Source organism: Delphinapterus leucas, unplaced genomic scaffold (assembly GCF_059928025.1).
Source record: "Delphinapterus leucas isolate spDelLeu-1000000601 "Yukka" unplaced genomic scaffold, BTC_Dleu_Yukka2 spDelLeu_asBTCV2_sq25, whole genome shotgun sequence".
Classification (NCBI taxonomy): Eukaryota; Metazoa; Chordata; class Mammalia; order Artiodactyla; family Monodontidae; genus Delphinapterus; species Delphinapterus leucas.
Window position 1 is genome coordinate 1801384 of NW_028322234.1, and position 14334 is coordinate 1815717.

At 53.7% G+C, this 14334-nt stretch overlaps 1 protein-coding gene across 1 annotated transcript in view; it reads right to left on the reverse strand.

The window, feature by feature from the left end:
* Nucleotides 1-14334, reverse strand: part of LOC111169829 (cadherin-related family member 2) — a 29623-nt gene that overhangs the window by 939 nt on the left and 14350 nt on the right. Inside the window, exons 13-30 of the mRNA XM_089905140.1 lie at nucleotides 14128-14289; nucleotides 13770-13831; nucleotides 13256-13499; nucleotides 10638-10877; nucleotides 8838-8907; nucleotides 8101-8706; nucleotides 7203-7274; nucleotides 6727-6776; nucleotides 5213-5364; nucleotides 4955-5063; nucleotides 4775-4863; nucleotides 4100-4168; nucleotides 3911-3988; nucleotides 3756-3816; nucleotides 3543-3667; nucleotides 2893-3006; nucleotides 2731-2811; nucleotides 2321-2378 (exon numbers count right to left, since the gene is read on the reverse strand). Of these exons, the coding sequence (XP_089761266.1) occupies nucleotides 2321-2378; nucleotides 2731-2811; nucleotides 2893-3006; nucleotides 3543-3667; nucleotides 3756-3816; nucleotides 3911-3988; nucleotides 4100-4168; nucleotides 4775-4863; nucleotides 4955-5063; nucleotides 5213-5364; nucleotides 6727-6776; nucleotides 7203-7274; nucleotides 8101-8706; nucleotides 8838-8907; nucleotides 10638-10877; nucleotides 13256-13499; nucleotides 13770-13831; nucleotides 14128-14289 (2442 nt within the window). The remainder of the gene's footprint in view (nucleotides 1-2320; nucleotides 2379-2730; nucleotides 2812-2892; nucleotides 3007-3542; nucleotides 3668-3755; nucleotides 3817-3910; nucleotides 3989-4099; nucleotides 4169-4774; nucleotides 4864-4954; nucleotides 5064-5212; nucleotides 5365-6726; nucleotides 6777-7202; nucleotides 7275-8100; nucleotides 8707-8837; nucleotides 8908-10637; nucleotides 10878-13255; nucleotides 13500-13769; nucleotides 13832-14127; nucleotides 14290-14334) is intronic.

Below are 14334 nucleotides of genomic sequence, written 5' to 3' on the forward strand. Positions count from 1 at the left end.
ATGGCAGGCACCGTGCTGGGCACAACCATCCATCACCTGAGGTACCCACAGGACCCCCAAGGGAGGGATCATGTCCCCCACTTTACAGATGCGGAAATTGAGGCTTTGGAGCGCTCTCTGGCCAGGAAGGGACAGAGCGGTGTTTGGACCGCTGGTCTTGCTGGCTCTAAAGCCTGTCCGTGGCTCAGCACTGCTCCTGGTTGAGTTTGGCAGGTCCTTCTGCCACCCCAGAGGGACATGTCACACCCAGGATCCCACCTGCAGGCCATCATGGCACACACTCTCTCGTCTCCTGCCTTTCCTCTTACCCCTCCCCATGTGATGTGTCACACCCTCCCAAGAATCCCTCCTGTGGACCAGCCAGGCCCCAAGGCTCAGCTACTCCACCACATAGACACCCACGGGGACAGAGCCTCCACCACCTCCATCCTCCCCAGGGCACACTAAGGGCTTTTTCCAGACTGGGACTGTTCCAGTCCCTGGTAAACAGTGGAACACATGAGGGGCCCCAGGAGGGACTAAACGTTGTGCCTGAGCTTCCCAGAGCCCTCTACACAGATCCCCAGTGGGAGCAGTTGGCGCAGTACAGCCCAGGAAGTGCAGCCTGGCCCGGGAGACAGGATACCTGGGTTCTGGGCTGCCCTGGCCTTGCAAGCTTTCTGACCTTGGGCAGCTCAGCACCGCTCCCTGGACTTGGTTGCTTGAAAAGTTTGGATTGGATGGGCCCTCAGATCTCACAGACCTTCCACACAAACATTTACGGAAGTCTTAGGTGAGTCAGGGCACCAAGGGATCTGTGGAAGGAAGCCCCACCTGCGTTCCCCACCCAGAGACCCCAAGGCCCACCTACCACTGCAGGAGTTGGGGTGGAGCCTCGGGCAGCTTCTCAGAAACTGAACAACCCCCTGCCATTGCAGGATTGGCTCTTTCTTGGCTTTGAAGACTCTTAGCGGCCTGGCCCCCTCTCCCTTTCCAGACTCAGAGCTCCCTGAACCTCCCCAGCCCACAGGTCCAGCCCCACTGCTGGGGTCTCTGACTCCACTCCCCTCTGGGGGTCAGCTTTGGCCTCCACCAGGGCCTACCTGCTGGGTCACAAGCTCCAGCCCACAAGACTGTTCCTTTCTGCCTCAGTTCCCCCCAGATATGTTTATTGGAGTTTTTGCCCCAAACCATCTTGAACCAGAGATGAGCCATCCACCCAGAGGCCTCCTGCACTGCCTGGCAGCCTGGACCACCATTGATGACCCCCATCCTTGGGGGTCCATTTGGAGGCCTCCATGTTACAGCCAGGTCCCTGGGCAGCATTCTGATATTTTAACACCCACGAGAGGCTTTGGTTGACCAAATCTTTCCAAGTAAGGGGTCCTCAAGGGAAAATAAGTCCTGAATCATGAGGAACAGCAAGAGGCCCCCTGGAAGGGCAGGGCCTGGCTGAGGGCAGGACCCAAAGTAGGGTGGATAAGGTGAATGGTGGGTGGATATCCACCCCTACGCACGCGTGCGCGCAAACACACACACACACACACAGAGAGAACCGCAGACTATAAAAGCTCAGTGGGTCTTAGAGCTTCTACTCCAGTGGTGGTTTTCAGAGTGGGAAGGAGAGGGTAGTTCCTTCTGGTTCTGGCGTCCCATCCCCCATTCAGCCCTCTGATCTACTCTCCTACTTTCGTGGTTCTCACTCCTGCCTGTACATTAGAACCCCAGAAGCTTTAGCAGCACCTTCCTGCCCAGGCCCACCCCAGCTATCTGATCAGAATCTCTGAGCTGTGACCTGGCATCCTCAGGCCTAAAGAGCTCCCCACGTGATTCCAGTCAGCAGCCCAGGCTGCACAAATGCTTGGTCTAATTGAACCAACTAACCTATTGAATAAATGATGGTATTGTTGTTCATCTGAGCCTACCTTTGCTCCCTGGCTAGATTATGTTCATCTCTGGATCTCCTCCCCCCGCCCCACCAGCTTTTATATAAAGGATATAAAGGGAGGGAACCAGATTCCTGACCACTCGTTGTATGCCAGATCATTTTCATACCCACTCTTATTTCATCCTCACAGCAGTCCTGCATATTTGGTGTTCTGATCCCCATTTATAGATGAGAAAACTGAGAACCAGAGGGAAGAATTCACCCACCCAGGGTCACAGTTAATGAGTAGAGGAGCAAGGATCGGCCCCATTCCAAAGCCGTGGGGTTTCCCAGGGCCAGATGCAGACACACCCATGGCAGCAGGAGGTCCCTCGAGCTCTGTCCTGAAACCCACCCCTTCAGAGAAGAGCCCCAAGTCAGAAGCCCCAGGCACCAGCTCATCCCCCATCTTGCCTTGATTTCCTGCCTGCTCTTTTCCAGATCCACAGAGTTGTCATCCAGGGAGTTGAGGCTGAAAGGGAGGTAATGGAGCTCAGAGAGTTGGCAGGCCCAGCCCTCCCTGTCTCTGGCCAACAGCTACCCCTACCATCACCACCACCATCACCATCACTACCTCGACTACCACCTCACCACCACTACCATCACCACCACCATTACCACCATTGCCATCACCACCATCATCACCACCACCATTACCACCACCATCAGTCACCACTACCACCATCACCATCACCACCATCACCATTACCACTACCACCATCACCATCAGCACCATCGCCATCACCATCATCACCATCACCACCATCACTGTCACCATCACCATTACCACCACCATGACTACCACTACAACCAGCACTGCTCACCTGACGTGGTCCAAGTCACTGGAGGAAGACTGGGACTCGAAGCCCAGGTCCTTGGTGGGGAGGTTCAGCACGGGATTGGCACTGGAAAGAAGGCCCAGTCAAGCGACCATGGGCCTCAACCACCCCATGGGGCCTCTTACCCATCCTTCGACCCCCACTCACCGCTCAGTGTTGTACACATTAGTCCCGGGGATGGCAGAGACTGGGGGCATCACCCCCGCCGCTGTCTTCCGGGCCTCCTTGGAAGCCTTCATAGCCCGAAGTTTCCGGTGGTAGCTGGGGGGAACATGGCGGGGGGGCATCACTATTTTCCCTGCACACCTACTGTGTGCCCAATGCAGGCCCTGAGAGTGTGACTTCACAACAACCCTGGCAGGTGGGAGTGTTAGCTCCATTTAACAGAGGGTACAAGGAAGAACCAGAGAAGGGAAATGATTTGCTGAAGAACACGCAGCTGACCAGTGGCAAAGCCTAGAATCAGACCCAGATGTGGCTACTTGCTTCATATGTATTGGAAAGGTAAAAAGAAGCAGCATTTATTAAATGTATAGTATGTGCCAGACACCTTGCTCGGTATGAAATGCGCATGGTTCCCTTGAATGCTTTGAGGAATCTAGTGTCATTCCCATTCTGCAAATGAGGAAACTGAGGCTTGGGGAGGGGAGTTTAACATACCCAAGAGGTCATAACGGGTCACCTGGGATTGAATACAGATGTACCTGACACCTAAACCCCAGGTCTTTCTACCCCTCAGATATCTTGGGTGGTGGGACAGGCGAGGTTGAAGACACAGGGGGTGATGGGAGCAGCACCTCTTCTGGGTACACACGAGGACCGTGGTCATGATCACGATGACCAGCAGCAAAGCCACTCCCAATCCTATGATGGCGTTATGGAGCGTGTCCGGCAACTCTGACTCCTGGCTCTCCTGGGAGCCCTGGAGAAGAAGGATTGTGATGGGGGAGGATGTAGGGTCAACACCCCCCTCCTCACCCCCCTGTTACCTCCACCCTGCCGACACTCACCAGCACCACCAGCCCCAGCTGCAGCAGCTTGGTCAGGGAGTCCTTGTCATTCCGGATCGTCCTGGCCACAGAGCCCCGCTCAGGCCCGAGGGACGTTGGCATCCCCCAGGCTTCCTGCTCACCCTCCTGCCCACCCCAAGGGCAGCCCTACTCACACACTCAGCTGATCAAGGGTCAAGGCTGACCCATTTGAGAAGACAAAGTAGGCATCGAGGTAGGAACGGCCTCGGGCCCTGGAATGGGGCAGAGGTGAAGCCAGCAGCGCAGAACCACCAGACAGGCAGGCCCCTCCTACTGCTGGTCCTCTCTTCTTCGCCCCAACCACCGGTCCTGTGGGCACTCACCGAGCCATGGATTCTATGTCCTGAATGTTCACAATGTAGACAGTAGTCCTGGTCGCCTGGACAAGAGCCCTGCAAAGGGGGCAGGTGTCACAGAGGGCTGGGGTAGGGGCCTTAGCCCAGGCCTGTGGCCAGGGCTCTGCCAGTGGAATTAGGGATTGTGTGAGGGGCACCACCTCTGGACAGCTCCATTGGCTAAGCAAGTTGCACTTCTGTGCAAATTAGACAAGGATGCCCCTTCCTCTGGGACTGGGTTTCCAGTTTAGCAAGCAGAGTGCCCTTGTGCAATGCACAGCCTTTGCAACTGTACACGGCAGCCCTATTTAGGCCTGTCTTTGCCCAGGCAACCATAGGCTTCTGGGGACAGGCAGAAAGGAAGTGCAAGTACAGGTACAGGGTCAAAGACAAGGACACTACCTAATGTACTGTGGTAACCTAAATGAGAGGGAAGTCCAAAAGGGAGGGGACATCTGTATGTGTATGGCTGATTCATTTTGTTGTGCAGTGGAGGCTAACACAACATTGTAAAGCAACCATACTCCAATAAAAATTAATTTAAAAAAAAGACAAGGACAAGGTCAAGTGTGGGTCAGGGACATGCCATCCAGGTTTCTGTCAGGGACCAGGCTCCCGGGCCGTGTTTTTCCCCACAGGCCCCTCCCAGCTCCCCAGACCTACGCCTTAATCTCTTCCGTGTTGGCGCCCACCTCCTCCTTGCTCATGGAGAACTGCAGCCTCACACGGTAACTCTGGTCCACAGTGAAGAGCTACAGAAAGAGGGTAGGGGGAAGATGAGGCACAAGGGACCCAGGGGTTGGCAGAGGGCACTAGGAACTGAAGGCAGAACCCGACACTCACATTTAGGGTGATTTTGGCTTCCTGGGCAGGACCCTCAGATGGCCTGTCCTGGGCCTTGACCGTCACTTGGTAAGTTCCTTGGAGAGTGGAATCAAGGTTGGTCACCAGCCTATGGAAGGTAGGAGAGCAGAGCTCAGTCTTGAAACCCAAGCTGAAGTCTCCTTGGAACCTCCTGGTACACCTCCCAGGACGAGGAACTCACTGCCTTGAGGCCCTGCTTGGCTCCCCCCACCCCATCCAGGGGCTGCCCACAGTTACTCAATGTTGCCAATGAACACGCTGGCCTCCAAGGAAGTGGAGACATGGAAGAAGCCCTGGAAAGGGATCACGGCCCCATCCTTAGCGATGAAATCCACTTGGAGTATGGAGAACAGGATGGCCCCATTTTTCCCTGAGTCATTGTCTCTGGCCTAGGAGCAAGGGCGAACAACAACTGCGGACCAGGCCAGGCCAGGCACCCCTCCATCCCCAGCAGGAGTCTGAGGCTAGGGTGGCCTGGGAGGCTGGTCCCCATGATCTCTATCAGCCTTCCCCAGGCCACTGAGCAAATGCTTTAAACAAACAGCATTTGAACAAGTCCCTGCTTCTGGCGCCCCAGCTCAACAGGTCATTGCCCAAAGTCCCTCCCGTGTGGAAATCCCACCCTGCTCTCCCCCACCCCCACCACTGCCACACACACACACAAGCTCAGGGACACTCAGATTTCCTGGGCACCTACTGTGTGCCAGTCACCTTCCCTTAGATCCCTCGTTTCAGTGCTTGCTAACATGAGTACGAATTCCCCTATTGGACCACAAAATGATGGGGGGAGAGGGCACAAGCAATTTTATTCATTCTAGTGCCTTTTAGAGAAGAATATAACCAACACACAGAGCTGTGAGTCCACTGACGTCACTTTTCAGGATGAGGCCAAAGCTGGTGTTTATGTTTCAAAAAAGAGTCAATTTAAAGAAAATTGTTCAAAGCCATGGCCAGACTCATGACATTAGAATGCAATTGGCTGAAGACTGGAAAACTGAATGTTTAAGCCTAGAAAGAACCTAGAGAGGGAGAATCACTATCCCCCTTTTATGGGAGAATGCCGGGGTTCTGAGACAGACCCTGTCCTGCCCACAGGCACACACAGCTCTAAGTGGGGAGGGCCAGGCCCATCCATCTCCACACCTGTGCCCTTTCCACAGCACAGGGCGTGACGCCCACATATAACCCATCTCTTAACCCTAAGGCGTTACTGCAAAGAACTGACAGCTCCTTGTCCAGGAGGGAAAGTGAGTTCCAGAAAGGTGTGGCAGCTCCCCAGCTCAGTAAGAGGCCCAGCCAGGCCCAGGCCCCAGGGCTGTGTGGGAGGCCGCACTTCCCGCCCCCCCGTCATAGCTGCCACCCTCTAATAAACACATACAATGCCATAAAAATTGAAAGTATTTTTACAATTTTGCTCTCAAAATTATTTAATACGAGGAACTTCTTTAATTTACACTTACTATGATTTCTCTGTAATACTCCAGAATTCTGGTGTAGTGAGAAAACCACTGCAAGTGATTTTTACGGTCATGAAATTTTTATGAATACTACATTTAACAGTTAATGGAGTTTAATCATATCAATTAAGCAGGTGTTCATTTCCATTCTGAGGTTTTCTTTTCATATGTCGGAGCCAATAGATTTTCTTTCTAGTGTTAAAACATTCTGGGGGCAGCTGAAGGACCTAAAGGCCTAGGCCCTGTGTCTCCTGGAGCTAATGTGAGTGACAAAGTTTGGAGCCAAGGACTTACCTGGACAGAAGCCACCTGCTGGTTGGGTATCACAAGTTCTGGGATGATCACTACAGGTGTGGACAGGAAGAGGTCAGTGGGGTCAGGACCAGTGCCCAATTGGCCAAGTGCTGACCGTAAGCCCAGCTCAGGGCTCATCCCACCAAACCTGCCCTTAACCTCTCTACCACCAGAGACCCCCATTACAACTACCCCTAAGCCGTTAGTTAGCAGGTCCTCCACCTCTCATTGTGCAGATGGGGAAACTGAGGCCCAGAGAAGGAGGGCCTGCCCCAGGGTCAGATGTGAGTTGGGACAGAGCTGGGGTGAAAACTCAGGTCTCCCCTCCTGTTGAAACCCTGAGGGAGAGGCAGGGTTGGAGGCCTTCTTCCCTTTCTAAGTGCACACCTGGGGTCTGAGGAGCATCTGTGGGAGTTGCCCAAAGGTAGTCCTGGAAGAGTACAGTGTGGGTGGGGAGGGAGGGGCTTGCTGCTTACCAAAAGTCTTATTCTCAGGCAGAAAGTAGGGTGCATTGTCATTCACATCCTCGATGGTGATGGGGAGGCTTCCTAGGGGGGAAATGTTGGCTGGTCTTGGTATCTAAGCAAAGACCTGACCCAGAAAGTCTCATCCTCAGTCTTGCTCCTAGCAGCCTCCCTCCCATGCATCACCCATGCTCAGTCCCCTCCCCTGCTCCTGACTCAGGATGCTGACTCAGTCTCCTCTGGCCTTCGTAGGAGGGCGCATCCTCCCCAGACCTCAGAGAGGATAAGCAACTTGTCCAAAGTCACACAGCAAGAGCAGTGGGCCAAGATTGAGTCCAACCCAGGTATGTCCCACCTGACCATAACATTATTCTGACACTTACTAGCTGTGTAATCTAGATTATTGAACTGCCTCAGTTTCCTCATCTATAAAATTGGATAGGGACCACCTACCACATGGATTGTGTGGGAATAAAATGAAGAAATGCTTGCAAGGTACCTGGCATAGCTCTTGGCTGTAGTAAGGATTCAATATACGCTAGCTGTTAATATGATTGTTATTGCTACTTGGTGTCAGAGGTGGGATCTGAGTGCACATCTGGCTCTGAAGTGTGCTCTTTCTTTTATGCTGCCTCACAACATAATAGCATTAATTAAGTGCTTACTATGTGCCAAACACTGCATGAAATGCTTTACATATATATTCTCATTTAATCTTCACAGCCAACCTACTACCCAGCTCCACTTGATAGATGGGGCTACTAAAGCTTGGGGAGGTGTCATGACTTTCCCAGTGGAACAGCTGGTAAGGGCTGGAGCCACAATTTGAACCCAGACCTTGCAGGTGCCAGTTCTTTCCCACAGCCCCTATGTTACAGCCTGCTGAGCCCTGCAGGCCAGGCTGCCTCACCATTGTCACTGTAGGCCTGGAAGCGGGGGTCCGTTGTGAGGTCATAGGCCCGCACAACCAGCGTGACCAGGTCACAGGTCTCATAGTCGATGACCTCACTCTGATGGATGAACACAGAGCCGTTGGCCAGCACAGAGAACCAGCCATGGCACAGACTGCCCACGTCGACCCCGGCCTTGGTACAGATGACGTTCACAAGCTGTACCTCCACCTGGGACATGGTGTCCCTGTCCTGAGCCACCACCTCAGCCACTATACCATGCTGCGAGCCATTCTCAGCCACACGGATGCCCCGGAGCGAGGTTGAGTCCAGGGTGGGTGGCACGTCATTCACGTCCTCCACATTCACGAGGACTTTTGCTGTGGCGTCACGCCCCTGGGGGTCTGGGCTCTCAGCACTCACTGTCAGATTGAAGAAGTCCTGTGTCTCATAGTCCAGGCTCACGTCCAAGGGCAGCCAGAGGTGGCCCTCTGCCAGCCCAGACCCCAGCACCAAGCCTCGGATCAAGAAGTTGTTGGCACCACCCCCTGATAGGCTGAAGCTGATGCGGTTGTTGGCTTCCGTCTGGTCTGCATCCCAGGCCTCCACCACGCCCACCACCACTCCTGTGAATGAGGGGCAGAGTGTGGAGGGACCCCTGACCTGGCCACTGGGGGCATCCTCTGTCCTCACTCCCCTTGGGGGCTTCAGGCCTGCCCTCGAAGGGGTTGTATATCCTGGCCGAGGGAGGACTTACCTGGGTCCCTCTCCCTCACTGAGAAGGAATAGCTGGACTGGTTGAAGATGGGAAGATTATCATTGATGTCCTGCAGACAGAGGCAGTTCTGAGCCCAGGGAACTCAGGAGACCCCAGGTTCAGCATCCCCAGAGCCAGTCTGAGAAGCCCATACTTCCCCTGGCCCGAGGCCCAGACTCTCTGTCCAGGTCTCCTCAGACAGCACTGCCCGCTTCCTAGATGATGAAACAGGCTTCAAGCAGACAGAACTCGCCCAGACCCCACCCCTGAGGCTCAGAGGTCTGTGGCGGTACTCTGAAGTTTGGTGTACACTCTGTTTCCCTGTGCACCACTCAGAGCCGTCTTAGACCCTGCTCTTGGGAGGGATAGTTCTGAGTCCCCACCTGTGTCCCTGTCTGGCCCAGCTTGACTCCCCATCTCTCGGATTTATTGGGTTGGCCCCAATACCACCATGATCCCACAGAGGCCCAAGATTTCCCTGGTCCCCTCCTTTCTCCTGTCCCTCCAGCCCTCGGTCAACCCCAAGACACACACTCTGTGTTCAGGTGGGGCTGGGCTGGGGGCACCTGCCAGGGCTTGACCTGGTCCTGTCCTGAGACGTCCGCTGTGTTCTGTTCTCGCCTTCCCTCTCCAGCCCTGGTCACCCCGCCCAGACAGAGTGCTGCCCCTGTTGTCACAGCATCAGGCCAACTCTGCCTGTGCTTCCTCCCCTGATGCTGGTGCGTGCTGGGCGCCCTTGGCTTTCCCAATCCTTCCCCAGGATGGCCCAGAGGTGTCTGCTTTTGCTTTCAGCTTTTTCTAAATAATGGTAGAGAGAACATCTTTGAAAACTGAGCCCTCTCCCCCTTAACCAGATGTAATTTCTGATGGCAATTTCCCAGCAATGGCATTACTGCCTCCGTGCACATGGCCAGCTGCACTCTCAAGGTCGTCCTACCTCACAGGAGGGGCTAAGAGCACAGCTCTGAGTTCAGTCCAGCTCCACCTCTTCCTCACATGTGACTTTGACCTCTCTGGGCCTCAATATCTTCATCTGCAAAGTGGAGTGGTCCTCCCTACTCACAGAGCTCATGGATGTGAAAGGACTCTTCTGGCTCAGGAAATGCAATTTCGCTTTCTTCCTTCTCTGAGGCCTACTTCCACCCCAAGGACAGCTGGCAAGTCCTCATCCGACTTCTGTTTCTCTATTTTCCCTGAGGTCTCATTCTGATCCTCGTGGGAAAGCGGCACATCCCAACCCAGTGGGAAACAGGGCTGCTGTGTGGGGTGGTTCAGGCTGTGCACTGCACAACCCGAGGGGGCACCAACCACATTGTGGACATCATAGAGGAAGGTGCCTGTGACCCAGTGGCGGCCTTAGAACCAGACAGACTGGATTCAAAACCCCATTCTGTGACCCGAGGCAGGCTACAGAACCTCTGTGTGCCTTAGTCCCTTAATCAATAAAATGGTGCTAAACAATCCCTCCCTTGCAGGACCAGGAATACACTGAGTGTATTCTCTGGGCCAGGCATTCTTTGAAACACTTTCCATTTTTTAACTCGTTTTATATTATTTTCATCCCCATTTTACAGATGAGGAACTTGAGAACACAGGGAAGTTGAGCGATTGCCTAAGACCACACAACAAATGAGCCAGGATTCTGACCCATCAGCTTGGCTCCAGAACTCTTTTACCCACCGCACTGCAAAGGGCAGAAATGTGACTTGAGTTGGGAGGACGGGGAGCTGGCCATCTGCTCAGGAGCCCCCCAGTACAGGGCTCATCCTGGACCCTGTCCCCGGCAGAGCCAGACCTTACCTCCACAGTGATGGTGACATTAACGTCAGTCCAGAGGGCAGGCTCGCCACAATCAGATACCCGCACCGTCAGCACGATGCGGCCCCCCAGGGTGGGGTTGATGGCCTCTCGGTCCAAGGGCCCCAGGTTTCTGAGGATCCCTTTGTCGGGGTCCACTGAGAAGTTGTGGCTGTAGGGGCTGCTCAGCAGGCTGAAGCGCAGAAGGCTGTGTTTGGTGCCTGGCTGGTCATCGTCGTGAGCCTGTGCAGGTAAGCAGGGTTGGGACGTCAGCCATCAGGTGCTCCCCGGCCCCAACCCCTGCCCTGCAGTCTGGACTCTCCCTCCAGTGCTGGCCCATGAGGGCAGTAACTGGGCCTAAAGCCAGAGGGATGCTCCCCAATCTCCCAGTCTCAGTCTTGCATCTGAGAGGGCCAGACCAACAGCTTTCAAGAGCTTCTGAGGTCTGAAACATTGAGGTCACTCATTCATCCCACAAATGTTTACCTACCACATGCTCAGCCCTGTTCTAGGTACTGGGAATAGAGCCACGATCAAGACAGTTCCCTTATGGAGCTGATATTCTAGTGGGGAGGGAGGAGTGGGGGCAGTATAATATAGACAGTCGAAGTTTAAAATAAACAAAAATAAGTGTATGTGTGTGGACTTCCCTAGTGGCGCAGTGGTTAAGAATCCGCCTGCCAATGCAGGGGACACGGGTACGAGCCCCGGTCCGGGAAGATCCCACATGCCGCGGAGCAACTAAGCCCGTGCACCACAACTACTGAGCTTGTGCTCTGGAACCTGCGAGCCACAACTACTGAAGCCCGCGCGCCTAGAGCCTGTGCTCCGCAGCAAGAGAAGCCACTCGCTCATCGCAGCGAAGAGTAGCCCCCGCTCAACGCAATTACAGAAAAACTGCACGCAGCAGTGAAGACCCAACGCAGCCATAAATTTAATTAAAAAAAAAAAAAAAGTGTGGGGGAATTCCCTGGTGGCCTAGTGGTTAGGATTCTGGGCTTACACTGCTGTAGCCCGGGTTCAAGCCCTGGTTGGAGAACTGAAATCCCACAAGCCATGCGGCACAGCCAAATAAATAAATAAGTGTGAAGTCCAACAAGATTCTGACTTTCCCATGATGACTACTTCAGTGCTATATTTTTTAAATAGCTGAAATTCTTCATCCAATCTGTGTGTGTGTGTGTGTGTGTGTGTGTTTCTGTCCTACCAAGGTTGTGAACACATGTGTGCTTTTGGGGTGATCCAGCATGGAGAGCACAAGATGCTCTTCCCTGCCACCAGGCCTTTGCACATGCACATGAATGCCCTCTACACCTTGTCTGCTTGACTCCAGGTCAGATTGGTGCCTCCCCTGGTCCTCCACAACCCCTGTGCTACCTTCAGTACAGCACAAGTGACACCCTTGGATGATGGTCCGCCACCCTCCCTGAAGGCAGGAATTATGGTGGGTTCATCTCGGAGGACCCAGGGCCCAGCAAAGGGCCTGGTGCATAGTAGGTGCTCAGCAAACATGGCTTTGAATACAGAGCTAGGCTAGTCCCACTTGGATCCAATTCTTTCCCCTCCTCTCTGCCCACTGCCACCTTCAGGTTTTTGTTTCAGATCTGTTGGGATCGTGTTTATGAAATGAAAAACTCTGTCTGTTCATTCCTTGGCACTCTGAACTCAGGCTGGTTAATTCACCAAGCACTTCTCAGGGCTCACACTGGGCACCATGGTTCTGGCAGCAGATCTGAAATGCTCCTGCCCCAAAGAGCTCACAGACCAGGGTGAGGAGCACTGAGGTGCATGAAGGAAGGCCCAGGTTTCAGCACTGCCACTGACTGGCTGTATAACCACAGAAAAGTCACTTAACCTCTTTGAGCCTCAGTTTTCTCCTTCCGTGAAATGGGGAGCATTAGAGCACCTACTTCATAAGTTTGTCAAGAGATCAGGGATGGGAATGTACTCTGGAAACCACAAGCCCCAGAAAGATGGGAGGGCTCCACGGCCATGTGATTGTCATTCCGAGGACCTGGTTTCTCAATTCTCACAAGATCCCCTTACAGATGACTCAGTGGAGAAGCTTCTGAAGGCCTCAGAATCAGGGGAGAAGCTTCTTTCCAGTGTTCCTCTGGAGCCAGTAGTGCGTTTTTATCTCACAGAGTCTGTGAACCTGACCACTGATCTCATTTCCATTTTTGCTTTGGCCATTAGGAAGCTCAGAACTGAGTATTCAGCCCACTCTTAGCAATTGTATGGCTTCTACCTTTGTGCACTTTAAAAAAATACCATCCTTATTTTCTCTTTTTCCTTATTTCTTTTATCACACTTTTAAATCTAAGCCACCTCAAATCCTTTTTGGAATGAGGCAGGCGCCTGAATTTAAAAGAGCAATATGTTTTTGAGGGTTTGCTCTGTGCTAGGCCTTGTGCCGAGCACTTTACATCCGTTATGACCCTGGGAATAAGTACTGAGATTGTCTTCATTTTCCAAAGAAGAAACGGAGGCCCAGAGAGACTGAGTGACTTTCTCAGGACTACACAGCAGAGCCCAGATTCCAACCCAGGACCAGCATGACTACAGAGGCGGGCCTGGTGTCGTGTGCCCCTCCCACCCATCAGCTACAGGCCGGCTCACACCTGGATGGTCACGGAGACATTGCCCTCCTCTTCCTGGACAAAGATGTTGTAGGAGCCGCTGACCACGGGCTTGTTGTCATTGATGTCCAGCACAACGATCTGCAGCGTGGTGGAGGACGACAGGTTCCCGCCGTCCGTGGCCAGCAGCGTGAGGTAGTACACGGCCTGCTTCTCCTGATCCAGCAGCTCACTGTTTCTCACCGTCACTGTCCCCGAGCCTGGATCCACCGCAAAGATGTCCACCCTGTGCAGGGTGGCCAGATGGAGCAAATAAAGATACAGGATGCCCACTTCAATTTGCATTTCAGATAAACAATGAAAAATATTTTAGGAATATTTTTGGAATATTTGCAACCTACTTATACTAAAAGAAAACCCATTCATCGTTTATCTGAAGTTGAAATGTAACTGGGTACCCTATACTTTATCTGACTCCTCTAGCCCTGCTGTGAGGCAGAGAGGTGAGCCTGGGTCCCCCTCGCCCACCTGCCCGCTGCCCACCCGGGTAACTTACCCATTCCCCGGAAGCAGGCTGTAGGTGATGCGGCCCCCCTCGCCCGTGTCTGGGTCGGAGGCCTGTGAGGCAGAGAGATAGATAATGCGACACTGAGCAGAAGCCATACCTGCACTGTCAACCGTGCAGTTGACGAGGACAGGGCCGTCCTGCTTCCTGACCCAGAGGGAGAAGCCCCCGACACACTCAGACTGACACATAGACATCACACACATGTGCACGCGCATACACACCTGCTGGCCCCCGCTGACATCAGATGATACAGGGACTCCAGCAGGGCCACAGCCCCAGGCCTGCCCATCTCCGCATCTCTCCCAGCCCTGCCCAGCCCTGCCCAGCCCTGTCCCCCATCACTCACTTGGATGCTGTTGGTGACCACATAGCCGACCGCACTGTGCTCGAAGACACTGAGGTTGTACAGGTTGTGGGGGAATGTGGGCCTGTGATCATTAATGTCTCTAAGGTGGATGGTCACCAAGGCTACCGAGGAGCTTCTGCTGACCGAGTCAGTGGCCACGACCTGAGGACAGGGGAAGAGGCAGCGACATTGGGACTGGAGCACCCC